The 27952-nt window shown below is 38.7% G+C and overlaps 2 protein-coding genes across 2 annotated transcripts in view; one reads left to right on the top strand and one right to left on the bottom strand.

The window, feature by feature from the left end:
- The window catches only part of UMAD1 (UBAP1-MVB12-associated (UMA) domain containing 1), a 222084-nt gene extending 202531 nt beyond the window's left edge, over window positions 1-19553 (bottom strand). Inside the window, exon 1 of the mRNA XM_044246098.1 lies at window positions 19415-19553. The gene's annotated coding sequence lies outside the window, so the exon portion shown is untranslated. The remainder of the gene's footprint in view (window positions 1-19414) is intronic.
- Window positions 19554-19634: 81 nt separating this feature from the next.
- On the top strand, window positions 19635-23497 carry RPA3 (replication protein A3). The gene is made up of 4 exons (XM_044246099.1): window positions 19635-19910; window positions 21218-21292; window positions 22477-22585; window positions 23139-23497. The coding sequence occupies exons 1-4, from the start codon at window positions 19812-19814 to the stop codon at window positions 23219-23221; spliced, it is 366 nt and encodes a 121-aa protein (XP_044102034.1). The 5' UTR covers window positions 19635-19811; the 3' UTR covers window positions 23222-23497.
- The last annotated feature ends 4455 nt before the right edge of the window (window positions 23498-27952 follow it).

Genomic DNA, 27952 nt, shown 5'->3' with positions numbered 1-27952 from the left:
AATTTAACCCCTTTTAAAATTTATCCATTACTTTTGGACTACCAAATAGGATTACCCAAAGGTTTTCCCTCTGTTTTGCCATCCCAGATAGCTGTTTTATTTTTAAAGGTTTGTGATACTGGTGTAATAGGGGAAAGGTATGGGTATCTGAGAGGATAAGCAAGTGGGGAGCAAGAAAAGGAAGGACCTTTAAACTGATGTCACAGATATGCTCCCAGGAAGTCTGAAAGCGAATTAATTGAATGGAAGCATTAACACAAATTTTATTCCCACCTCTCTGTTTTATGTTCAGACTGGCCCCTCTCCCCCAAAACATTCCAGAAACAAACATACAAACAAACAAAAACAAAGAACTGGATCTATAGCTGTTTTTCAAACTGCAGGTCCCAATCCTTTAGCAGAAGCAAACTCAATTTAGTGGGTCATGACCACATTTTTAAATAGAATGAAATAAGAAACAAAAAAAGAAGAAGAAAGGGAAAAGAAGCAAAAAGATATCAGAGAGTATCACGTATGGTAAATAATGATTTCTGAACTTTTGCTTTGGGTGTTAGGACATGATATGAAACGTGTCTCTTAGTTTGGGTTGCAGGCAAAAGTTTCAAAGTCACTAATCTTACAGCACTCACATAACCCCTAAAAGGACTGTGAGACATTATGCACCCGTTTGCACTTTTTAAGGTAACATCTAGAACTAATCCACTGAAGACTATAAAGGATGTAGTTTCTAGCATATCATAAATATACAAATGTGGAAATAAAACTGTTTTAACATTATTTTAAACTCCCCCAATGGAATCTAAACACCAGAACATTTTAATATCCACCATCAACAATTTTAAAAATACATGAACAAGTTCTTTCTAACAGTAGGAAATTTTACATTGCTCTTTTTTCTCCCTGAACTGGTATTTCCATTCCACTTCCCCTGGTCTGTAGCCGCTCAGAGATGTCCTCAGAACACACCAGCGCAGTTTTTACAACATAGCCAGATGCGTACAAAGTGGTGATGGCAACCTCACTTTGAAGACAGCCCGTCCTTTAATGTAACACTTTTAACCTTTTCACTTGTCACCGAACTGGAAAGTGAAATCATGCGCATATATATCAGCCATTAAAAACTGAAGTGATATGATTTAAGAAAACTCACTTCCCTAACATGATGAATATGGCTGCTTTTAGCAAACTGATAAGTTAAACAGGTATGATTTTTAGCCTAAACAGAGTATCTAAAATACTTAGAAAGTTGGAAGATCTTGAGCTAGAAATTCATAATTATAAAGCACCAGGCAAGACAGGATTCTGGAAGAGTGTAAAGGCGCTCCAGAGAATTTCACAGGAAGATTTCACACAGGGGCCAAGTTGGAATTCTTTTCTTCATTTTGTAGGCTTTTTATTAATCCGGGTTGGGGGTTTGTCACCCCAACTTGGTGACTTTTAACAGTTGGCTTTACTTGCCATGGGGAGCAGCACAAAGGCTTCATCTGATAATCTCAACTGCCAGCTACTCATTAGCGTGTAAGAGGCATACTACCAGGAGCTGTTTGCAATCATTAGCTGTTGCTATAATAATAAAATCCTGCTATCTTGGAAGCATTACATAATCTGAAATTACTAATTTTCTGGAATTTTTTCCAGCAGAGCTGCTTTTCAAGCATATGACAAAAATGTCTTGAAAAGTCACAAGCTGGTCAAGAAAGTTTTAGAACAGAACCTTCCTTCTTCTCATATCCTTTTTACATCATTGCATACAGACATCTCACCAAGAGTAAAATGGACCTCATGCAATTTTACTCTCCTCCATTACTTTGGAAATAAATATGACCCCCAAAGTCTCTCTTAGAATTATCATCAGGGAGGTTTCATGTAGTTTTACTGTTATTGTTGTTGCTGGATTTGGGGATTTTTGTTGGTCTGTTTTCCTCTTAATGAGCTAGCTACCCTATTGTTTTCAGAATCAAGACTGGTATCCTGGCAGTGATAAGAACTGGCTGCTTTTCCCAGTCCGGCCTTTACTCATTAAAAAACAAAAACAAAAACAAAAACCAAGAACACCATAATAATAATGTTCCCCCCTGATTCTACTAATTTAAGAAGGCAAAATGTCAGAGAAGTTAAGATTGCAGAGGAGTAGGGAGACCCTAGAACACAGCTGGAACACAGCTATCTAAATACCAAATCATTCTGGACACCCAAGCAATCAATCAGAGGACTGAGAGAGTAAAAATGCACAACTTAGAGCTGGAAAACAACAAACAAAAACCACCACATCGTGAAAAGTAGGCAATGCCGAGAGCTGATTTGGAGGACAGAAGAGATGTAGGTGCTGCTAGGGAGCCCTGATTGCAGAGAGAGGACTGAGAAAGAGTGGAAATGGGCGCACAGAGAATTGCACAAGAAGTCTTCCCTAAAACAATGACCGGGAAAAGGAGAGGAGTGGACCATCGCACAGGGAAGCACAGAGTGTGAGGTTTCAGAGGTGGGCAACATCGCCGGGGTCATGCCTGGGTCTTAGCAGTGCTCCAGTGAGGAAGGAGGGCAGAGACCCAGGAGTGGGCAGCGAGGTCTGAGGATGCCCTGGGTTGCATGTGGAGAGGCAGTTTCCCTGCTTGGAGTACATTTGGGAGATGGGGTGCTATGACCTCTCCGGGCCAAGGGACCCAGAGGACACCACTGAGCTGCCCCGTTGGCTAGCACAGAAACACAGGCATGGGCTGAAGGCAGTGAGTCCTGGCAGGCTTCCTGCTGTGCCTTGCCATAAACTCCAAGCCACCGTGTGGTTGCACCTCTGATTTCTGGGACAAACCTTCAGGCAGCTGCAGCTCAAGCAGGCCCTCCCCCAAGGGATCAGCGTGGATCTTGCCCACAGGAATCTCTAAACTTTGGAGTTTTGGAACTCAGCCTGTACCTGAGATAAAACACAGGAGTGCCATTACAGCTGGCAGATAGACACCTCAGAGGCAGGCAGGGTGAAGACAAGGATGTCAAAGAGGCTTGGGACACAGGAGAGGCGACTGTGTGCTCTTCTGTGAGAGTTTCCTGAAGGGTGGCAGGTGCTAGCTCCCCATCCCAGGAGGAGAGAGCCATTTCCACCCTAGCCCATCAGAAAAACTTCAGGGAGCAAAACAGCACCACCTAGTGGAGACCAAAGCTACTTACACCAAGTCCCAGCCCCCTGGAGCCTTGGAGGGGCATCTCTACCTGCAAGTCCACCTGAGAATCAGAGCAAGGGTCCCCTCCTTCAGGTAACAAGCAAAAACCCCTTGCAGGCACCTAGTCTACAGATCAGAGTGCAGCAAAGCTTCAGCTCTAGGGTAAATAGGATCTACCTTCCTTTTTATTTTTATTTATTATTATTATTTTTAATTAAAAATTTTAAATTTTATTATTTAATATGTTTTTTACTTTTTAATTTTTAAAGATTTATTTTAAAATTTCAAAGATATTTTTTGGATCTAGCTTCTTTTAACAAGCAGATCAAAACATACCTAGGATCTAGATTCCTTTTTTTTTTTTTTCCTGGACAAAATGAAAAGATGGGAGGAACTCACCCCAAAAGAAAGAACAGGAAAAAAGTCACAGAGCGGGGTTTAATCAATACAGATATAAGTAAGATGTCTGAACTAGAATTTAAAACAATAATAATATGGACACTAGCTGGGCATGAGAAAAGCACAGAAGACACTAGAGAATCCCTTATTGTGGAGATTAAAATAACTAAAATCTAGTCAGGCCAAAATTAAAAATGCTGTAACCCAGATGCAAACATGAACAGATGCCATGACAATGGAGATGGATGAAGCAGAAGAAAGAATTACTGATACAGAAGATTAAAATATGGAAAATCATGAATGTAGACTTAGGGAACTCAGTGACTCCTTAAAGCATAACAGCATTCATATCATAGGAGTCCCAGAAGATGAAGAAAAAGAAGCAGAAGGTTTGAGTACCTGAAAACTTCTCTAATCTAGGGAAGGAAACAGACATTGAAATCTAAGAAGCAAAGAGAACCACCATTAAATTCAACAAAAGCTGGCAATCAACAAGAAATATTAAAGTCAAATTAAAAAAAAAAACAATAGACAAAGAAAGAATCCTGAAAGCAGCAAGGAAAAAGAACCCTTAACGTATTACAAGATACAAGGTAAAGACAGATCAGGTTCACAGCAAAACTGTCCAAAGAAATTTGACAGACCAAAAGACAGTGGCAGGATATACTCAACGTGCTAAATGGGAAAACACCTAACCAAGAATACTTTATCTAGCAAGCTGTCATTCATGACAGAAGGACAAATAAAAAACTAAATGCATTCATGACCACCAAACCAGCCCTGCAAGAAATATTAAAGGAGACTCTTTGAGTGGAGAAAAGAAGACCAAAAGCAACAAAGACTAGCAAGGAACAGAGAACACCAGCAGGAAAAAGAAAAAAACACCTTATAGGTAATACAACAGTATCAAATTCATATCTTTCAATAATCACTCTGAATGTAAATGGACTAAATGCTGCAATCAAAAGACATAGGGTATCAGAATGAATTTTTTTTAAAAAAATCTATATGCTGTCTATGAAAGACTCATTTTCGAACCTAAAGACACCTCCAGACTGAAAGTGAAGTGATGGAAAACCATCTATCATGTTAATGGACATTAAAAGAAAGCCAGAGTAGCCGTACTTATATAAGGCAAACTAGATTTTACTTATTTACTTATTTATTTCTTTTCTGAGAGAGAGAGACACACACATCCACACACACATATAATGGGGAGTAGGAAAGACAAATAAGAGGGGGAGAATCTTAAGCAGACTCTGCATTGAGAGCAGAGCCTGATGTGTGGCTGGATCTCACAATCCTGAGATCATAATCTGAGCCAAAATCAAGTTTCAGATCCTTAATCGACTGAACCACCCAGATGGCCCCAGACTAACTAGATTTCAGACCAAAGACTGCAACAAGAGGTGAAGGAGGGTACTGTATCATCCAAAAGATGCAACAATTATAGGTATTTATGTCCCCAACTTGGGAACACCCAAATATATGAAACAATTAAAAACAAACATAAGAAAACTCATTGATAATAATAAAATAATAGTAGGGGACTTTAACACCCCACTTCCTGCCATGATAGATCATCTAAGTAGAAAATCAACAAGGAAACATGGCTTGGAATAACACATCGGACCAGGTGGACTTGACAGATACATTCAGAACATTTCATCCTAAAGCAGAAGAATACACATTCTTTTTGACTGTACACGGAACACTCTTCAGAACAGATCACACACTTGGTCACAAACCAGACCTCAAGAGGTACAGAAAGACTGAGATCATACATGCATATTTCCAGACCATGCCACTATGAAACGAGGTCAGCCAGAAGAAATAATTTGTGAAGACCACAAATACATGGGAGTTAAAAAACATCCTACTAAAGAATGAACAGGTTAACCAAGAAATTAAAGAAGAAATTTAAAAGTACATGGAAGCAAATGAAAATGAAAACATGACAGTCTAAAACCTTTGGGATGCAGTAAAGACAGTCCTAAGATGGAAGTATACCACAATAAAGGCCTCCCTCAAAATGCAAGAAAAGTCACAATACACAACCTAACCTTTCACCTAACAGAGCTAGAAACATATCCACAAATAAAACCTAAAGCCAGCATAAGAAGGGAAATAAGATTAGAGCAGAAATAAATGATACAGAAACAAACAAACAGGGGTGCTTGAGGGGCTCAGTAGGTTAAGTCTCTGCCTTCAGCTCAGGTCATGATCTCGGAGTACTTGGATTGAGCCCTGCAGTGGGCTTTCTGCTCAGTAGGGAGCCTGCTTCCCCCCTCTCTCTCTCTGCCTGCCTCTCTGCCTACTTGTGATCTCTGTCAAATAAATAAACAAAATCTTAAAAAAAAAAAAAAAAGAAACAAACAAAAACCCCAGTAGAACAGATCAATGAAAAGCTGGTTCTTCAAAAGAATCAATAAACGTGATAAACCCCAACCAGACTTAACAAAAAGAAAAGAGAAAGGACTCAAACAAATAAAGTACAAATGAAAGAGGAGAGATAACAACAAACACTATAGAAATACTAACAATTATAAAAGAATACTATGAAAAATTACATGCCAATAAACTGGGAAATTTGGAAGAAATGGACAAATTCCTAGGGACATATAAGCCACCAAAGCTGAAACAGGAAGAAATAAGAAATTTTAAACAGACTCATAACCAGCAAAGAAACTGAATTAGTAATAAAAAATTTCCCAATAAACAAAAGTTTAGGGCCAGATGGGTTCCTAGGGGAACTCTACCAGACATTTAAAGAAGAGTTAATACATATTCTTTTCAAATTGTTCCAAAAAATAGAAATGGAAAACTCCAAACTCTTTCTACAAGGCCAGCATTACCTTGATACCAAAACCAGACAAAGACCCCACTGAAAAGGAGACTTATAGGCCAATATCCCTGATGAACATGGACGTAGAAATTCTCAACAAGATACTAACAAATTGAATCCAACAGTATATTAAAAGAATTATTCACCATGATCAAGTAGGAAGTATTCCTGGGCTGGAAGGGTGATTCAATAGTCATAAATCAATCAATGTGATACACCACATTAATAAAGAAAGGATAAGAACCGTATGATCCTCTCAATGATGCAGAAAAAGCATCTGACAAAACATCATTTCTTGATAAAAACCCTCAGCGAAGTAGGCATAGAGGGAACATACCTCAACATCATAAAGGCCATATGCAAAAGAACCACAGCTAAGATCATTCTCAATGGGAAAAAACTGAGAGATTTTCTTCTAGAGTTGGGAATAAGACATGGCTACCCACTCTCACAATTACTATTTAACACATTACTAGATGTCTTAGTCTCAGCAATCAGACAATAAAAAGAAATAAAAGGCATCCAAATTGGCAAGGAAGACATCAAACTTCCACTATTTGCAGACATGATGCTCTATGCAGAAAACCCAAAGACTCTACCAAAACACTGCTGGAACTAATACATGAATTCAGCAAAGTTCTAGGATATAAAATTAACATACAGAAATTTGTTGCATTTCTATACATCAATAATGAAGCAACAGAAAATTAAATCAAGGTACTGATCCCATTTACAATTGCATCAAAACCCACTAGATACCTAGGAATAAACCTAACAAAACAGGAAAAAAATCTGTATGCTGAAAACTATAGAACACTTAAGAAAGAAATTGAAGAGGACACTTAGAAATGACTACTTAGAAAGCTGGATGTATCACGACTCTGGACTTTAAACTGTACTGCAAAGCTGTAGTCATCAAGACATTATTTTTTTTTAAAGATTTTATTTATTTATTTGACAGAGAGAGATCATAAGTAGGCAGAGAGGCAAATGGGGTGGGTGGGGGGAAGCAGGCTCCCTGCTGAGAAGAGAGCCCGATGCGGGGCTTGACCCCAGGACCCTGGGATCATGACCTGAGCCGAAGGCCCACTGAGCCACCAAGGTGCCCCCATCAAGACAAGACATTATGGTACTGGCACAAAAAAGAGATGCCACCTGGGTGGCTTGGTTGATTAAACATCTGCCTTCAGCTCAGGTCATGACCCCAGTGTTCTGGGATTGAGCCCCACATCAGGCTCTCTGCTCTCTGGAGAGGCCGCACCCCCTTCTTGTGCACTCTCACTCACTCTACCACATAAAGAAATAAATAAAACCTTTTTAAAAAGTATGTAAAAAAACAGACATATAGATCAATGAAACAGAACAGAAAACCCAGAAATGGACCCACAACTATATGGTCAACTAATTTTCAACAAAGCAGGAAAGAATATTCCATGGGAAAAAAGACAGTCTCTTCAAAAAGTGGTACTGGGAGGGTGGTGCCTGGGCGGCTCAGTGGGTTAAGCCTCTGCCTTTGGCTCAGGTCATGATCTCAGGGTCTTGGGATCAAGCCTTGCATTCGGCTATCTACTCAGCGGGGAGCTTGCTTCCCTTACCCCCTCTGCCTGCCTCTCTGCCTACTTGTGATGTCTCTCTGTCAAATAAACAAATAAAATCTTTAAAAAAAAAAAAAAGGTACTGGGAAAACTGGACAGCTACATGCAAAAGAAAGAAACTGGACCACTTTCTTACACCATACACAAAAATAAATTCAAAATGGATGAAAGACCTAAATGTGAGACAGAAACCACCAAAATCCTAGAGAAGGGCATGGACAGAAACCTCTTTGACCTCAGCAACAGCAACTTCTTACTAGACATGTCTCCAGAGGCAGGGGAAACAGAAGCAAAAATGAACTATTGGGACTTCACCAAGATAAAAGGCTTCTGCACAGGGAAGAAAACAATAAAAAAAACTAAAAGGCAGACTATGGAATGGGAGAAGATATGTGCAAGACATATCTGATAAAGTATCCAAAAATCTACAAAGAACTTATTAAACTCAAACCCTAAAAACAAATAACTCAGTTAAGAAATAGGCAGAGGGGCGCCTGTATGGCTCAGTGGGTTAAAGCCGCTGCCTTCGGCTCAGGTCATGATCCCAGGGTTCTGGGATCGAGCCCCGCATCGGGCTCTCTGCTAAGTAGGGAGCCTGCTTTTCTCTCTCTCTCTCTCTCTCCGTCTCTGCCTGCCTCTCTGCCTACTTGTGATCTCTGTCAAATAAATACTATTATTAAAAAAATAGGCAGAAAACATGAATAGACACTTTTCTAAAAACGACATCCAGATACCTAAAAGACACATGAAAAGATGCTCAACATCACTCAGCATCATGGAAATACAAATCAAAACCACAATGAGATACCATCTCATATCTGTCAGGACGGCTAAAATTAACAACACAAGAAACAAGAGATGTTGGTCAGGATGTGGAGAAAGGGGAACCCTCTTGCATTGTTGGTGGGAGTGAAAAGTGTTATAGCCACTCTGGAGGGCAGTATGAAGGTTCCTCCAAAAGTTAAAAAGAGAACTACCGTATGATACAACAACTGCACTACTAGGTATTTACCCAAAGAATATAAAAATACTGATTCAAAGGGATTTGATGTTCATAGCAATACCAAACTAGGAAAGAGCCCAAATGACCATTGCCTGATGAATGGATAAAGAAAATGTGGTATAGATATACAAAAGAATATTATTCACCCATCAAAAAGAATGAAATCTTGCCATTTGCAATGACATGGGTAGAGCTAGAGTATATTATGCTAGCAAAATAAGTTAGTCGGAGAAAAACAAATACCATATGATTTCACTTGTATGTGGAATTTAAGAAACAAAACAGATGACCATATGAACATAAGGGAAACAATAAGAGACTCTTAAGAATAGATAAGGGTTGATGGAGGGAGGTGGGTGGGGAATGGGCGAGATGGGTGATGGGCATCAGTGTGGGTTGGTTGATGCTCATATAACAAGGAGAGCACTTGTGATGATGAGCACAGGGTACTATATGTTAAGAGATGAACCACTGAATTCTACTCCTGAAACCAGTATTGCATTGTACGTTAACTAACTAGAATCGACAAAAAAATGTGAAGAAAAAAAAAAAGGAAGGTAAAATCTTCCCTTATATTAAACCAGGGTTTTTCAAGCTTTTTACTCTCAACATTTGGGGCTGGATAATTCTTCATCATAACCTGGTCCTCTATGGATGGCTGTAATCCCCTAATTCGTGATACATTCCAGTCAGCAGACATCTCAATTTAAAGAGGTTTTGTTTTTTCTTAATTCCCTTTTTTTTTTAATGCAGTAACACATGAAAACCATAGATTTTATTTTTCCCCTAAAAAAGATGCTAAATAGTGTGGGGAGATACAGAAATTTAGAAGATAAAGCTACTGCCTTTTGAGAGCCTGCAAACAAATTTCACTTATAATTTATATCATTTGGATCTCATTCATTGCCCAAGCACATAATTCAGAGTCAAGTTTTAGTGCTACCCTGACTCTTCTAAAGTACAATGATATATTTTTATGTTTGAGAAAAGCTACAAACATAACTCTACATAACTGCTGCCAAAAACCATTTTAGGGTTTTTTTTTTTTAACGATTTTTTGAAGTAAACTCTACCCTAATGTGGGGCTCGAACTCACACCCCCAGATCCAGAGTCACATGCTCTATCTACCAACTGAGCCAGTCAGATGCCCCCAAATCATATAAGTTTTGCTTTAAATAACAGATTCCTACTAATACGATACTAATTTCTGCCCACTGCATTCAATGTTGCTACTCTGAAATGAAGAAACATCCTGAAAAAGACTCCAGACAATTCTATCAAAAAGCATCTCTTCACATAACAAAAATCTTGGGGCAGATTTAAATAATGCTCTGTGGGAGAATGCTGTTGTAAGGGAGAATGGTGTAAGGTCACAGCTCTTTACCACCCTCTATAGCACAGGGAAAGCTAGAATGAACAACAACCACTACTACAACAACTACAACAACTATGACTACTACAACAACTACTACTACTACTACTACTAGTACTACTACTACATTCAATGCAGGTCTTCAAATTACTCTATCTGCTCACTTAAATATATTTAACACACAACAGGAGCCACACATTCAACTTCCAATAGGAATCCCTCCCAAATGTGCCTATAAAAGTATGTATCATTTGACTTTCTTTTTTTTTTTTTAACTTAAAAACAACAGATTTATATTTCATAATTCTGGAGGCTGGAAAGTTTGTGATCAAGGTGCCAGCAGATTCACCATCTGGTGAGAATTCAGCGCCTGGTACATACAGGGCTCTTCTCTCTCTACCTCCTTACAAAAAGAAAAGGTCTTTTGACTTTCAGACCAACTTAATTGTATCATCACAAGTCTTTACTTCCTCTCTAAACAAACAGCAAATTGCTATGGGGTGCCTGGCTGGCTCAGTCTGTACAGCATGTGACTTTTGATCCCAGGGTTATGAGTTCAAGCCCCATGATGGGCCTGGAGCCTATTAAAACACACACACACACACACACACACACAAAACCTAAATAAATAAATAAACTGCTAAAAATCAGTCGTTTGTTCAATTGCTGACTTTTTTTTTTTTAAGATTTTATTTATTTATTTGACCAACAGAGATCACAAGTAGGCAGAGAGGCAGACAGAGAGGAGGAAGCAGGCTCCCTGCTGAGCAGAGAGCCTGATGCGGGGCTCGATCCCAGGACCCTGGGATCAGGGCCTGAGCCAAAGGCAGAGGCTTTAACCCACTGAGTCACCCAGCGGCCCCAATTGGCGACTTTTTAATTCATTCCGCCAAGATGCTGTGAAGGCCACATACTGGCCAGGCACACTGCTGGGCCCTAGAGAAACAAAATGAGACAAGGCACTTTCTCCAAATTCAAGGAAGTACCCAGTCTAGTTGCTGCCTCTCAGCCTCTTTCTCTACCAGCTCTCCCAAGCCAGTGGGTACAAAGCATGGTGCTGAGTCCTGCGTAAAACCAGCACTACCATAGGCAAGTGGCTAACAATTTACTAAGTCTAGTCAAGCAGTATTGCAATCTGTCTGAAGACTTGATTCAGATGTCTGATGAAACAAGAAAGCTGGCTGTTTTACTTCCTTCTCAATTTGTCATCAAAATGCATGTAAAGAAATAGAAGACAAAAACGCAATAGCTCTGTCAACCATGTGTCAAAGTCTGACTCAAATTTCCATAAATTACACAAAGGGGAATGACCAAGAAGTACAACTGACCCAAAATTCATTACTATGCTCCCTGCCACATTTTATATCTTTTGAAATTCTATCCAGTGAATGCCCACTTTAACCCAGCTTATATTTGCTTTTGATTGACTGTGTGGAAGGATGAAGAAGAGTATTTGTGGTAATGTCTTAAATATAAATACTTTTTTTAAAATGTATGCCCAAGCCAACAAAAGAATAAAGAAATCCTGTACAAGACAGGAAGGACAGGAATCAACAAATCCATAGGCGTATATGCAAGTACTAAAGCTAATGCTTTCCCTGTGGCCATCGCTAATTCCTAATAACTACAAGTCTGGGCTTTAATGACCCATGCTCCACAGGGAGAAAAACAAAGTCTGGGGCTCAAATACCTAGGGAAGTAGGAAACACAAATCTTCTGTGAAGAAACATACCCTCAAACTAAATCTCAAAGAAATCACCAAAAACTTCCAAGATACATGAATTCATAATCAAAAATTACAATACAAATGAAGAAACAAGTCACAGCAAAGAAAAGTCAACAGAATAAAAAAAACCCCAAACATACAGAATGAGACCTATAAAGACTATGAGAATCAAAAGTAGATTATGAACAAATTTACTTTATATTCTGTATTATTTGAAACAATAAAGGGAAACCTAAAACTACAACAAAAGAATATCAATGACAACTACTAAGATTTGTAAAAAGAACCAAACAAGAGATCTAGAAACAAATAAATAAAAAACAGTACTGAAGTTAGGTAGAGCAAATGAGTCACTACTGCATAAAGAATTAGTTAACTGAAGATATGAAAGAAATTGTCCAGAATTCAACACAGAGAATCAAAACCAATGAATTACAAAACAGAGGTCAACAGCACATAAAAACCATCCTTCTTACTTTTGAGTTCCAGAAGGAGTTAGATTATAGGAGAGAGGCAGTGTTCAAAGGAATTATGGTTGAAAATGTCCCAGTGCCAATAAACACAATTATCAGATTCATGAAGCACAACATATCGGCCAGCAAACCAAATGAGAGAAAGCCACATCAGGATGCATTACACAGGAAACCTGTAGGACACCAAAGACAAACTGAGGATCAAGCAGATGAAGAGACATGGCAGCTTACAACATAATCACAGTTTTAAGGAAAACAGTAAAATATCAAAGTAAAAGAGTAAAATAATATCAAAGTAATTTTGGAGGAAGTAACTGTCCATTTAGCACTCTATTCCACATAGGGTAAAACTATCTTTTGAGATCAAGGATGAAATAAACAAAGAATTCACAAAAACACAAAACAATGGGGTTTGTTACCGAAGATTCTCTCTTAAAAAAACTCAAAAAGAGGAAAAATAATACCAGAAAAAATGTTGAAATGTAAAAATAAATTATATGAGGGTCATAAACATGTGAATAATTCCGAGCAAACAGTAACTGCATAAAGCAATGATAATTCCAAATTTGTGGAGTTACAAGAAATCAAGATAGAACAAAAACTCTAGACAGCAGCATAAAGATAGGAGGGGTGTCTGGGTGGCTCAGGTCCCTTAAAGCGTCCAACTCTTGATTCCAGCTCAGATCATGATCTCCAGGTTGGGAAGTCGAGGCCCAACAGGGGTTCCCCATGGGCTCAGCACAGAGGCTGCTTGGGCTTCTTTCTCCATCTCCCTCTGCCCCTCCCCCTGCTCTCTCTCTCAAAATAAACAAATAAATTTTTTTTTTAAAAAATTGGGGAAAAGCTGGGGTGCCTGGGTGGCTCAGTAGGTTAAACATCTGCCTCCGACTTAGGTTATGATCCTTGGGTCCTGGGATTGAGCCCCAAGTCTGGGCTCTCTGCTCAGTGGGAAGCCTGCTTCCTCTCCCTGCTGCTTCCCCTGCTTGTACTCTCTCTATCTCTCTGTCAGATAAGTAAATAACATCTTTGAAAAAAAATTGGGAAAAAGGTAAATGGAGATATAGGTTCTTGTCCTGACACAGAGTAAAATAACTTTAGACTTTAAGTTTAATCCACATGTTAAAGGATGACCACAAAAAGTGTAAAAACAATACACAACATTTAAACTGATACAAAGGAATAAAATGGAATTAAAGAAAAAAATTAAAAAATCAATTCAAAAGAAGGCAAGGGAGGAGAAAAAAACACAACAAAAAAAGCAAAATAAAATGACTATAGACACAAATCCAAAAGTATCAGTAGTCACAACCAATATAAATGGACAAAGGGAAAATTAAACCTCCAGCTTCATGCGCTGTACAAGGGACACACCTAAAACAGGAGAACACAGAAAAGTTGAAAGGTATCAAGCCAACACAGTGCCAAATAGGAGCACCACATGGTATGAATATCAAATAAGGTTTATTGGAGAAAATATAACAATGGCAACATGCTGGTGACCTGCTGAACACCAGTGCCCACACCTTTGGGCATGCCTGTCATAATGGACACCTTCTGGTTAAGGCAGTGCCTTGTGAAGAAGGGAACCACTGGAGCCCACAGGCTGCTATCAGCCTGTTCTGCCCTGAAGCTCAGACCTTCCAAGTTAGCTCTCTGATAAGCCACTCAAGAGAGAAAGTAATGAGCATCCATGCCCCTGGGTCTTGTCTCCCCTCAGTGAAGCACAGAATGGAAAAAAGATACAACAAACAAATTCTAACCAGCAGTAGCTGACAAAATTAACATCAAACTGAAAAGCATGATTTGAAACACTCACTACTTCATGTCATCATTTTATTTCACAATCCTTATCTTTCAGTGTCAAATAACAAGTCCTTAAAAATACATCACACAAGTCATCAGAATCAAGGAAAAACTGCCAATGCTACTCTAAGATATCTGACACAATTATCTCAATTACTGAGACATTAATTAGACAAAAGGTAGACAAAAAAGTTGAATGCTACAATTAACAAGTTTGATCCAACAACTGGAAAATACAATTTTTTTTCCTAAGCACACATTAAATATTACAAAACATGTCCTCTATAAGCCTTAAAGCAAATCTTATATATGTCCAAAGAATTAGCATCAGATAGAACACACCATCTAACTATAATGCAGTAATGTTAGAAATTAACAACACAACAAAATTTAATAAATAAAACCTCTACATTTGAAAACAAAAACAATCCATGAGTCAGAAAAGAAATATGTTGGGAACTAGAAAGTATTTAAAAATTGATGACAACATCTACTTAAAAAACTTGTGGGAGATGCCTAAATCAATAGGTACAGACCCAGAGTGTTTTACACATGAATTCAGTTAATAAACAGGTAATTCCAGCTTCACAGAAAACCCTGGAGAATAGAGGAAACTCTGTAACTCATTTCATGAAACCAGTATATTCCTAATAATACCAGAATCAGACAAGGACTACATAAGAAAGAAAAACTACAAATAAATCTCACTCATGAACATGACTGCAAAAATCCTAAACAAAGTAATAGCAAGCCAAATCCAGGAATATGTGATAAAAGAAAATATAGCCAACTTGTGTTTCCTCGAGGAATGCAAGTGTGGGTCAAGACTGGAAAACATATTCATTTCATCATCTCAATTAAGACCAAAAAAATGTCTTTGATCAAATATCCATAACCACTCAATCAAAACTATTTATCAAAGTAGGAACACAAGGTAAAGTCTTTAACTTAACAAGGAGAACAAGTTGTGAGGGTCTTCCAGGAAGGCTCCTTAAAGGGAGATAAATCTCTTTTGCCTGCCCACTTCTCTGCTGCCTGGAATGGATACTAAATGGCTGGCGCTCAGCACCTATCCTGGCCTATGAGGTGACCTTAAGGATGGTGCCAGATACTTAGAGAAGAGAAGGACAAAAAGAACCTGGGTCCCTGATGACTTAGAGACACTACACACAGCTGCATGCTGAGCTGCATGCCTCTGTACTTTTTTAACATGTGAAACTAAGACTTTGTGTATTTAAGATACTTTTACTTATGCAGTCAAACACCATCTTAACTGAAATACTATTTTTATTCAAATGGTACTAGAAGCTCTAAATTGGGCAAAAAGGCCAAATAATAATACCAATAATAATATGTAAGAATGGCTAAGAAACAAATCTGTAATTATTCACACATGACTAGAAAACCCAAAAGAATCCTATAGAAAATTACTAGAAATAAGTTTAGCAGGATGGCCGGAAAAAAAGGTGAAATGCACTCTGTGTACAAGCAAGAATCAGTTAAAAATATTTAACTTAAAAAAGACACTGTTTATACTAACAACAACAACAAGGTAGCTAGGAATAAATCTAATCTAAAAGTCAAAACTTTTGTATAGAAAATCATGAAACATTTTGGACGGATGTTAAGACCAAAATAGGCCAAGAAGAGTAAGAGTAGTTGTTAAGACGTTACTGCTGAAATCAATCCAAAGATTCGATTCAATTGTGATCAAATCTCAACAAGGTTTTTTAAGGAACTTACCAACCTAAATTTATACACAGTCACAAGAATCAGAAAGTTATTCCTGAAGAACATAGCACGAGAGAGAAACTTGTACCCCAGAAGTCAAAAATTATCATAAGGCCACAGTACTGAAGAGAGTGGTCTTGGTGCAGGGACAAACAGATCAATGGAACAGACCTGAAGCCTGGGAACAGACTCACACACATATATGTAAACCTAGGTGACGCCCAAGGTTGGTGCAAATGGTAATGTAGTCAATAAATGATTCTGGGGCAAGTACAATGAAAATAAAACAAAAGAAATTGGATACCTACCTGACAACATGCATATAAACTCAATTCTAAATGAAGGAGTATTTTTAAATATGAAAGGCAAAACTATTGTTTTATATATAATGTCTTTAAGAGCTTGTTTTAAGAAAAGATTCTTATAGCAGATTTTTAAATTGACCTTTTCAACTATATTACACAAAAGGGAAAAACTTTTTTTTTAAGATTTTTATTTATTTATTTGACAGATCACAAGTAGGCAGAGAGGCAGGCAGAGAGAGAGGAGAAAGCAGGCTCCACGCTGAGCAGAGAGCCCGATGTGGGGCTCGATCTCAGGACCCTGGGATCATGCCCTGAGCCGAAGGCAGAGGCTTTAACCCACTGAGCTACCCAGGTGCCCCGGGAAAAACATTTTAACCATATTAAAAGAGCTCCTTCCAATGAAAAAAAGGAAAAAAAAAGACAGGGGGGAAAAATCCATGACAAACACAACTGGCCAATAAATATTTGAAAAGTTGTTCAATTTTTCAGTAATCAGGGAAAGCAAATTAAGACCACAACATGAAACCTTTTTACATCCATCAAGGGGTAAAAAAAAGCTTTAATAAGAGTTGCCAAAAATGTGGATCAACTGAAATTCTCCTATACCTCTGATAAAAAAGTAAGTCAGTACAGTACTGTTGACCTTTGAAAAACATGGGGGTTGGGGTGTGCACACTGCCCACCCACCATGGTTGAAAATCCAAATATAATTCTCCACTTCCCAAAAATCTTAACTACTAATAACCTACTATTAACAGCAAGCCATCCCAGAAGCCACCAACAATCGATTAACATGTATTTTGTATGTTATACATATTATATGTTGTATTTGTATAATACATAAGCCAGAAAAAAAGAAAATATTAAGAAAATCATGAGAAAATACATTTACAGTACTGTGCTATATTTTTTGAAAAAATCTGCACAGTAGTAGACCCATGAAGTTTAAACTTACGTTGTTCAAAGACCAACTGTACTTGGTTTTACTAGTAAAGCAGAAGAGGCACAACCTATGTTCCAGCAATTCTACTGATATCACTTTGCACAACTGCACCAACTAACAGGTACAAGAATAGTCACAGCATCCGTGTTTGCAGTGCAAAAGAACAGTAAACAATTAAAATGTCAGTCAATAACTCAGCAAAACAGCAGAGTGAAAAGAATGAACTCCACCCACATGTGCCAACATGGATTAATCTCAAAAGCAAAAGCAAAAGCAAAAGTCAGAGGATATATATGGTATGATTCCGTTTATAAAAAGGCCAAAACCAGCACAATTAAACATACCATTTAAGAATGCCTCCATGTGTGATTAGACTATATAGAAAAGCTTAGAGTGCTTAATAAAAATGTCAAGATAGTGTTTATTTGTGGCTCTTCCAGAGAGGAAGATTAACTGAGTTAGTGCAAACCACTAACTGGCTAAATTCCATTTCTTAAACTGAATGTGAGGCCCTTGCGAGTTCATTTAATTTCTCTGGAAATAATACATATTAGCTATATATACTCTTCTCTCTTGACTATGTATTACATAATACATTTTAAATGACACAAAAAATATCCAAAACGCTGTTTTAAACTATCTTGTTCATCTTTATGGTTTTTTTTAAAAGGCCACTGGTAGGTAAAAGTGGTTTTTAAAATATAATAATGACATTAGCATCTGATACCTGATACTTTAAAGGCTGAGGTTAAAGATATTCATGCACCCTACCCTTTATAATGTACATCAACTTGTCTTCCAAAGCAACCCTTAAGTGCAAAAAACGTCAACGTTTTGCGCAAAAATATAGACTTTATTGACTTGCACCAGTACAACCATTCTTGTATACGCCAAATGACATGCACTCTTTATCTGCTAATGAAATCCTCTAAATTTGTTTTTGTGACAGCGATATTAAAAGACAAATATATTTAGTTAAATAACACTGAAGGAGGCTATCATTTAATTATGGAACATCAGATTTCTATCTTAAATTGCAGCCTGAAGTGTCAAAAAGAATCATCTTTGCTTAAGGCAACTATGAGATAAAACTGGGACACTCGAGCTAAAATCCGAATTTGAACGGTGACAACTCTGGGGCTTTAGGCAAATTCACGGACGCAGTTTCCAAATAAAAAGTTGTTTTTCCGATTTCCGCAGCAGTTGGCAGGTATTTTTATGACCGCTCATTCTATAATATCCCTGGCAAGTCAGTACCAATCCCAGCAGACGAAGTCCCCAAATGCACAACCACATGAGCCAGCGACCGATTCAAAAATCCACGCCCCCAGCCTAAATCTCCCTGAAACAGGTGGTCTTCCATGCCTCCCTCGTCCCGGGGTATGGGGAGCAATGAGGGAAAGTTCTGGGAAGTTAAGACGAGTCCGTGAATCACATGGGCAAAACTCTGCTGGGATCTTACAAAACATTCAGGTCATCGACCCCCCTCGTTTTTTGATAGGCAAAGTATGTCTCAGGGAGAAGCGCCCCTGCTCAGGATCTAACAGCTACTTAAATTCGTCCCTCACCTTGCTCAGTGATCCTTCCCCCTACCCATTCCCAAAAGCTTCAATTCGTCGCTAACACGGAGGAGGTGAGAAAACTCCCACCTTCTTAGCTTGGCCAGGTTGTGAGGGCTAGAAAGGGTCGTAGAGATAATCGGATCAACCCTTCTAACAGGTGTGAAAACAGAACAGTAAGTGACGCAGGTTGAGCGGTTAAATCGCCGACCCTCCGTCACCGAACGGCAGGAGCCTGACAAGGGCAATGAAAGATCATTGGCGACCCCACTTCCCGTCTCCAGGTCGGCGGGTGTCAAAAACACCCGACACCTTGACTGCAACACAAATCCCGCGCTTCCCACGCAGAACCGAGAAGCCGGTTGGTGGGGAAACTCCAACAGCGGGTGCGCAGCACCGATAATGCCGCGACAAGGCAAGAACCGAGTCCCGCCTCTTTCTTCCGCATCCGTCGATGGGGAGAAAGGGAAACAGTAAGGCTGCGGCGCCTCCCGCGAGAAGGGGTACCTGAGGCTCGCGCCGCAGTCCCTCGCCGCTACCGCACAGGAGCCCAATACCCTGCTTCCGGGATCCAATCGGGCGGGGAGGCCCGGAGATCGCGGGAGGCAGCCACCGCCCCGCCCCATCCAAGCCCCGCCTCCCTTGCCCACTCTGCGGAGGACGTGGGCAACTTCCGGGACGCCATGCGTCACTAAGCAGCCGATCCCCACTTCCGGAAGGCCCTCCCTGCTCTGTCCATTTCTGGGACTGCGCGATTTCGATCGAGATTTCCGAGCTTTTGATTGGTGGAGTGAGAGAGCGGGTCTCCGCTGATTGGTGCCGGCATCTTCTGCCCCATAGACGCCGTGGGGCGCAGAATTTCGGTCGTCTGTTTCCTGCAGTCCGCGGGTCTCGCACCGCGACAATGGTGGATGTCATGGAGTTGCCCAGGTCGCGCGTCAACGCCAGCATGCTAGCTCAGTTCATCGACCGGCCGGTCTGCTTCGTAGGAAGGCTGGAAAAGGTGCGCGCCGTGGCTGCCCTGGGCCCCCTGCTTTGGAGCCGGGTGGAGGGACCCGGTGACCGCCAGGGGTGTAGCCTCAGGGTGGAAAGGTGGGGTGGAGGAGGACAGGCCTTAGAGCAACACTGCGCTCCCAATTGCTTCGTTTTACACGCGCGGACGTTCTGCGCACTTTTTAGCCACTGCAGCCCATTTTGGCGCCACTTTTATGGCGCGGAATCGTGACGTTTTCAAATACGCTCGGTTCTAAATTCTAGCGTCTTCCCCTCTGGTTTCTTTTTGTATTTACAAAAAGAAAATTGTAGACCTGACTCATACATTTACCTCCTGATTTTTTCGCTTAGCCAGACTTGGTTTTCTAGTTTCTTTCTAATGGAATTTTCTTTTCTCAAACTTCGCTTTCATTTTGGTCACTTGGTCATAAACATTCTTCAGTTGTCCCTTCCAGATTCCATAGCAGTCTGTGTTCTCATCCTAGTGTTAAGAGTGCAGCGTCTGCATCCTACTGATGAGAAGCAGCCCCAAAGTTTCGGAGTCAGTGAACCGGGAAAGCTGAGGGGGAAAAAAAAAAAAAAACTATTGTAAAGCCTTAGTAGTTCATTTCAGCCGCTCATCCTCTTCGTTGAATAGGTGTTACTTGACTTCAGAGTAGGCAAACTGGGTAGGAGTGGTGTCTGGTTAAGTGCGCAAGGCCACAGCAAGTAGCAAAGCTGACTTTGGTCATCCAGACCTGAATGCAGTCTTTACAGATCAGTAGTAGAGCCCAAATCTTCTGGCAACCAGTTCTGTTAACTTCATCATGCTTATTATTCATTTTTTTAAAAAAAAACCTCTCTACCCTCAAGGTAGGGCTCAAACTCACAACGCTGAGGTCAAGAGTGGTACACTCCAGCACTGAGCCACACAGGTGTGTCCCCATCAAACTTAATTTTTAAAACACTCTCTGGTGGAACACCTACTATTTAAATCATGAGTGCTAGTAGATCTCACTTTTAGACATTATGAACCCCCTTTAATTTGTTGTTAGGGCAGGGCTGCCAGATTACTAAATAAAAATACAGGACATATTTGTACTAAAAAGTACTGTTTATCTGAAATTCAAGTTTAACTAGGTGGTGTTTGACCAGTTGCAGTTAACACAAGATTATAATCTGAACCAAATTGTTCAAAAACAAATTGCTTTGTGTGCATTGACTAAGTATGTTTGGGTCAATCTCATTTTCAAATTTATAATATTTTTATTTTAATGAGATTTTAAAGTTTGTTTTGTTTATGGTTTTGGTTTTTTTAATCCTGTGTTTCTTTTTTAGATTCATCCCACTGGAAAAATGTTTATTCTTTCAGATGGAGAAGGAAAAAATGGAACTATTGAGTTGATGGAGCCTGTATGTTCAAGTATTAATTCTAAGACTCTTTTTTTTTTTTCTTTTAGGATTTTATTTATTTGTCAGAGAGAGGGAGAGCAAGAAAGCAAGCACAGGCAGGCAGAGGCAGAGGGAGAAGCAGGCTCCCTGCTGAGCAAGGAGCCCGATGTGGGACTCGATCCCAGCCAGAATGCTGGGATCATGACCTGAGCCGAAGGCAGCTGCTTAACCAACTGAGCCACCCAGGTGTCCCTAATTCTAAGACTCTTGTAGTTAATTCATCTTGCTGATGTTTCTGATTCTTGGAGTGATATAAAGGACCACCTCATAAAACTTACCTGCTTGAAAAATTAAACTTTTGTCCTCTTCTTACATTATCTATCCCTTTACATTTCTAACCAATGATTCTTTGGGCTCCCTGATTTTTTTTTTTAAGATTTTATTTATTTATTTGACAGAGAGAGACACAGTGAGAGGGGGAATACAAGCAGGGGAAGTGAGAGAGGAAGATGTGGGACTTGATCCCAGGGCTCTGGGGTCATGACCTGAGCTGAAGACAGCCGCTTAATGACTAAGCCACCCAGGCACCCCTTGGGCTCCATGATTTTTTAATACATCCCTTAACTGGGTAACATTTCCTATTCCTATAAAAGACCAAAAAAAATCACATTTAAAAATAAAACCTTTTAAGTCATTTTTTCTTTCAAGAGCTTAACATTTTTAAAATTCTGTTTTGTTTTTGTTTAAGTGTACTTTTAGTTATCACTTGTTTTTACATTTTACATTTATTGTACTCCAAAAAAAAAATTTTTTTTTTTAAATGAAGATAAATCCATGTGTTGTTTGGGTAATATATACAGAATACACTGCACAAGGTAAGAAAATAGAAAGTTCCTTTCAATGGGTCTTTTTAAATAAATTACTCCTTGTAGAAATCCTAGACATTTTCATTATCCTTAAGTGATTTTGTCTTCAACTTAAACATTTAACTGGATCTTTGGACCTGAAGGTACTGCTAAAGGTAATAGGACTTGACATGCTGACATTAAGTACTCAAACATTTTTAACAATTTACAGTTCAGTTTTTGCATTGGTAAATTTTAAGCTGATTTTGTTACATGAAAGATTAGTAAACTGTAAAAATTTTCCAAGTTACCAACTAGAAATATGACAGCACCAATTTGACAATTTGTCCTTTGTGTTAGCTTGATGAAGAAATCTCCGGAATTGTGGAAGTAGTTGGAAGAGTAACAGCAAAGGCAACCATTATGTGTACATCATATGTCCAGTTTAAAGAAGATAACCATCCTTTTGGTAAATAAAGCATTCTGTATTAAGTACTTTCATGTAATTAGGAGGAAAACAGTTTTCTTAACTTGAGATGTCTTGGTCTTGAATCTCAGTCCTGCCATCTTTCAGTTACTATAGAATTTTCTGATCCCAAAGGAAAATGGGAGAACATTTTGGCCCCCTTTTAAGTAATGCTTGTATATGCAGGAAACTAATTAAAGAGTATTTGTGGGAAGAGAAACTTAAAATTTGGCAAACAGAAATAATGTTAATAGATTTTTTTGTTTTATCATATGTATCAAAAGCACCAAATAATGCCGAACACTTAAAACCAGGCAAGAATTTGCCTGTACAATGGATATCAAAATGAATAGTTGCCTATTGCCCATGTCTTTTATTTTTTAGAGCCACCACAGGTAAATAGCTGTGATGATCCCTATCTATTTTAGAAGATAGATTGTGAAAATAAGTTGATCTCTATAAAAGAGAAAGAGGTAGAAAGCTTTTAGATAATAAATGATGCTACATATTTTCATTATAGATTAAATGTTTGATAAAATTTTTTTTTCTTTTTCAGATCTTGGACTTTACAATGAAGCTGTGAAAATTACTCATGAGTTCCCTCAGTTTTTTCCTTTGGGGGTGGTGCAATATGATTGATCTTGATAAACACATTGAAGACTGTTACAGGAAGTCCCCTGATAGTTGAGGGGAGGGTTTCTGTAATTTTTAATATTTAATTTGTTCTCCTTTTAATTTCATTTACCTAACCTTATTAGATATTGCAGTATCCCACTTTTGATGGAACCTGTCTGTATACTGCAAGTTAATTCCTCATAAAGAATCAATTCTCCAGTGTACGGTCAGACCAGATATAAGAACAAAGCAGTTGCCTTGAGTTTAGTTTTGTGTTTTATTAATAAAAACTGAAACAGACATACTGTTGATCATTTCATTCTTATTCTTTTAGTCATGTATTCAAACACAAACTTGGAATTTTCATAGTGTAAGGTCAGACAGAACTTAAACCTACCAAATGAAATCCTGGGCCACATGTGTGAAGAATTTACTTGCTACCTCATAAACTACATTATGTTAATTATTTCCTTGACATTGAAAAAAAAGTGATTTTAATTTATTAAAAGAGCAAACAGAATCCTTTATCTTTTATAATTTGTGAGAACCTATATAGAATTCTCCAGAGAATCAGAACCAAAAGAACCATATATATCAGAACTATATATATGAGATTTGTTACAGGAATTGACTTATGTGGTAATGAAAGCCAAGGAGTCCCAAGGTCTGAGAATCAGGGGAGCTGATGTAACTTGCAGTCCAAGGTTGAAAACCTGAAGAGTGGGAGGCCACTGGTTTAAATCCCAGAATCTGAAGGCCCAAGAACCAGGAGCTCCAGTGTCAGGACTGGAGGAGGTGGACATCCCAGATCTGGCAGAGCAAATTTGCTCTTCCTCCACCTTTTTGTTCTATTTGGGCTATGAACATATTGAATGATACCCACCTGTTTGGTAAGGGCCTCCTGATTCAGATACTAATCTCTTCTGGAAATGCCCTCACAGACACAGCAAGAAATAATGTTTTGCTGGCTATCTGGGTTTCCCTTAGCTAAAATGACATATAAAATTATCACAGTACCTCTTTCTCAGGATTTTGAAACCACATTTACTAATGCCAAATAAGGGATATCTAATCATTAGAACAGTTGATGAAATCATTTGATCTTTTTTCTTCCTTTCAACTGTCATTCTTAGTATGAAATTCCTGTTTATTTGTACTTCATACCACTAAGTAACACTGGGGGTGGGCCAGGTTGGGATGTGGCAATTATAAAATAGAGAGTAAAGCAGAATAATTGGTAACTTCTATGGCTAGTCAGGTTTTATGGCTTGACTTAATTTCTTCAGTTAGGAAATTAACTAATTCTAAATTTAGATTATAAATTTTACCAAAGATATTTATTTTATGGACACTTGGCTGGTTCAGTTGCTAGAGCATACAACTCTTGATCTTGGGGCTATAAGTTCAAGCCCCATGTCGGGTGTACAAAATTTGAAATTGATAGTATCTTCAATTTCAACTTTTACCCCAAAATAGTCTCCAAATTACTTAAGGAACATTGCCATAGCCACTTAAAGTAAAACATGGGAAGTAAAGACCGTTATAGCTGAAATTTAGGTTTAGGAGGAACAGCAGCCAGTCTCAATAACCGTTGTCTTGAATGCCAGAGAAAGAGTCCGTCCTCACTTGTGTTAACCTCTGACGACTCTGTGCTATGAAAATGTTTAAGGTGTCCTGCTTAAAACCTTACCTTGAACTACTGTGTTTAATAAATTGCACTCAATGAATAGGGTATCTTGCTTTTCATCAAGTGAGTCATTTCTGCTAATTATTTATGGTGCCATATGTCCAGTCCCAGCCTCACTTCTGAGCTGCTCAAAATCTGCTCCTGGATATTCCACCAGCACTTTAGTTTCAGCAAGTATAGCTTGAATGTGTGCAAACTCTCATCTGTTCCCTGATTTGGTAATAATTTAATCAGGATAAATTCACGTATATGATTCATGTATTTCAACTGTACAATTCAGTGGCTTTTAGGTATTCAGAGTTGTATACCATCTCTATAATCAATTTCAGAACATATTCATCACCCCGAAAAGAAACCCTGTACTTTTTACCTGTCATGGCCTAATCCCTCCACCGCCACAACCACCGCCTAACCACAAGAAACCGCTTACCTTCTGTCTACAGATTTGCCTATTCTGGACATTTTGGAGAAATAGAATTGTATGTGATCTTTTGTGACTGACTTCTTTCACCTAGCATGTTTTCAAGGTTCATCTATTTATAGCAAAAATCAGTGCTTCATCAACATTTTTATGGCCAAATATTCCACTTTATGGATATATCATTTTTTATCCATTCATCATTTGGAAATTTGGGTGGTTTCCACCATTTGGATACAATGAATTACGCTATTATGAGCATTCATGTGTAAGTTTTTGTGTGTACATATTTTTTATTTCTCTTGGATATATACCTGTAAGTGGAACTGCTGCACCAAATGGTAAATATACTTAAGTTTTTGAGGCACTGCCAAACGTTTTCTAAGTGGCTGTACCATCTTACATTCCTAGCAGCAGTGTTTAAGGATTCTAATTTCTCCTCATCCTCACCAACACTTATTATAAAATGACTTCTGGATTATGCCATCCCACTAAGGTGTGAAGTGGTACCTCATTGTGGTTCTGATTTGGTCTTTTTCTTTTAAAGCTATCATAAGCCATCCCATTGCCCAGAAAAGCTTGAGTATCTCCAGTCCTTTTTGTTGCACTGCGCCTGCAGGTTCACACAGTTGTCATCTCTCACTTGAACTATTACAACAGTCTTAACTGTAAATGGCCTTCCAGTTTCTAGGCTCCCGGGTTTCCTGGCCAATACAGCTGCATTTAACATCAGTTCTAACCATCACACTATAAACTTAACAAAAAAGATAAGTTTGGGAAGTGGAAAACTTCCGGGAAGGTGACAGTGGGGAAACCTGGCCAATGCTACCTTAAAGAAGCGATCAAGGTTAACATCAGCAGTGACAACAGGCAGAGATCATGTGCCCTCTAATATGATAAGAAAGGTACTTCACCATTCTGGTATTTTTTCACACTTACCACCAACTAATCATGAGAAAATACCAGACCCAAACTGAAGAACATTCTAAAAACTGAGCACTCCTCTAAACTGTCAATGTCATGAAAAACAAGAAAAGAGAAACTCACAGAGCAGAGAAGACTAAGCCTGGATTGGGTCCTGGAACAGAAAAAGACAAAGGAAAACGGATTAAATCTGAGTAAAGGCTAGCGTTAACAGTAATATACCAGGTTTGGTTTCTTAGTTTTGACAAACATACCATGATAATGTAAGGGACCATAAAGGGACACACACTCTGGGGGAGGAGATACAAAAGAACTCTATCATCTCACAACTTTTCTGTAAATCTAAAATTTCTCCACATTTATAAAGGTATTAAAAAAAATGAACCTCCTCAGGTTCCCCACTGACTATATGAGGTCCACATTTCCAGTTAGTAGTTACCCTTCACAGTCTGACCAAATCTCACCTCAGACCAAATCCTTCTTTCCCCCTTGAAACTATTATCCATCCAGTACTGATCTGCTGTTACTGGAACACATTAGACCCTCTAAGATCTGGGTGCCACTGAACTTGCTTTTGCTCTGACTGGAATGTTCGGAAAGGAAAACATTTTCTAAGCTTCCCGAACAGGCAAGCAGAATTAGTTACTTTATGTTATATTCCTTTCTTTATACCTCTTATCACACTTAACTTGCTCATAACATTTTAATTTTCAAATAAACATTGTCTATATAAATATATAAATTACATTTGATTAATGTTTATATAGTATAAATACATATTTTATATGTATACACACACACACACATATACAGAAACCCACCCCCCGCCTTATCCATGGGGACTACGTTCCAAGACCTCCAGTGGAGATGCCTCAGATAGTACCAAACCCTAAGTATACTGTTTTTTCCTACACATACATACACAACTACCTATGATAAAGTTTAATTTATAAAGTAGGCTTGGTAAGAGTTTAGCAATAACTAATAATGAATTAGAACAATTATAACAATACACTGTAATGAAAGTTACATGAATGTGTTCTCTCTCAAAATATCTTACTGTACTGTACTCAGCCTTCTTGTGATGAGGTGAGATGATAAAATGCCTATGTGGTGAGATGAAAGGAGGTGAATAACGTAGGCATTGTGATTCAGCCTTGAGCTACTACTGACCTGAGGATATATGAAAAGAAGAATCATCTGCTTCTGGACCATAGGTGACAAACTATAGAAAACGAAGTAGATAAGGGGCAACTACTGCATATATAGTTAAACACTTCAAAAATCAAAAAGTAGAGCTTCAGTGTCTCTCCAAAGACACTGCTATGGATTTGTAGGTAACTTTCTAGAACTTTGACTATATAAATATCTACAGGACCTCAACTATACTATTCTGCAACATGTATTTCTCCTTTAATATGTCTTGGCAATTGACATATAGAACTATCTCTTCCTTTTTAATGGTTGCAAAATATCCATTGTGCCAAGTGCTTATTTAACCAGTCCTCTAACTAGTCTTCCCCACTAAGGAGAGGTGTTTATAGTGAAAAACCTGTAGCTAAAAAAACCCACCTTGGTATCTCTCAATGCCTAATGCAGTATATGAATAAATTAGTCCATCCAGCCTGGTTTGAGAAGCAAGGAGGCCAAGGAGAGAGCAAATGAAAACCTAAATCGTAATAGGTGGTGACAAAGAACAGGAGGCAAGAGGTTCAGAATATATTAT

Source organism: Neovison vison, chromosome 4, assembly GCF_020171115.1.
Source record: "Neovison vison isolate M4711 chromosome 4, ASM_NN_V1, whole genome shotgun sequence".
NCBI lineage: Eukaryota > Metazoa > Chordata > Mammalia > Carnivora > Mustelidae > Neogale > Neogale vison.
Note: the sequence above shows the minus strand (reverse complement) of the source record. Positions and strands in the feature narration are given on the sequence as shown.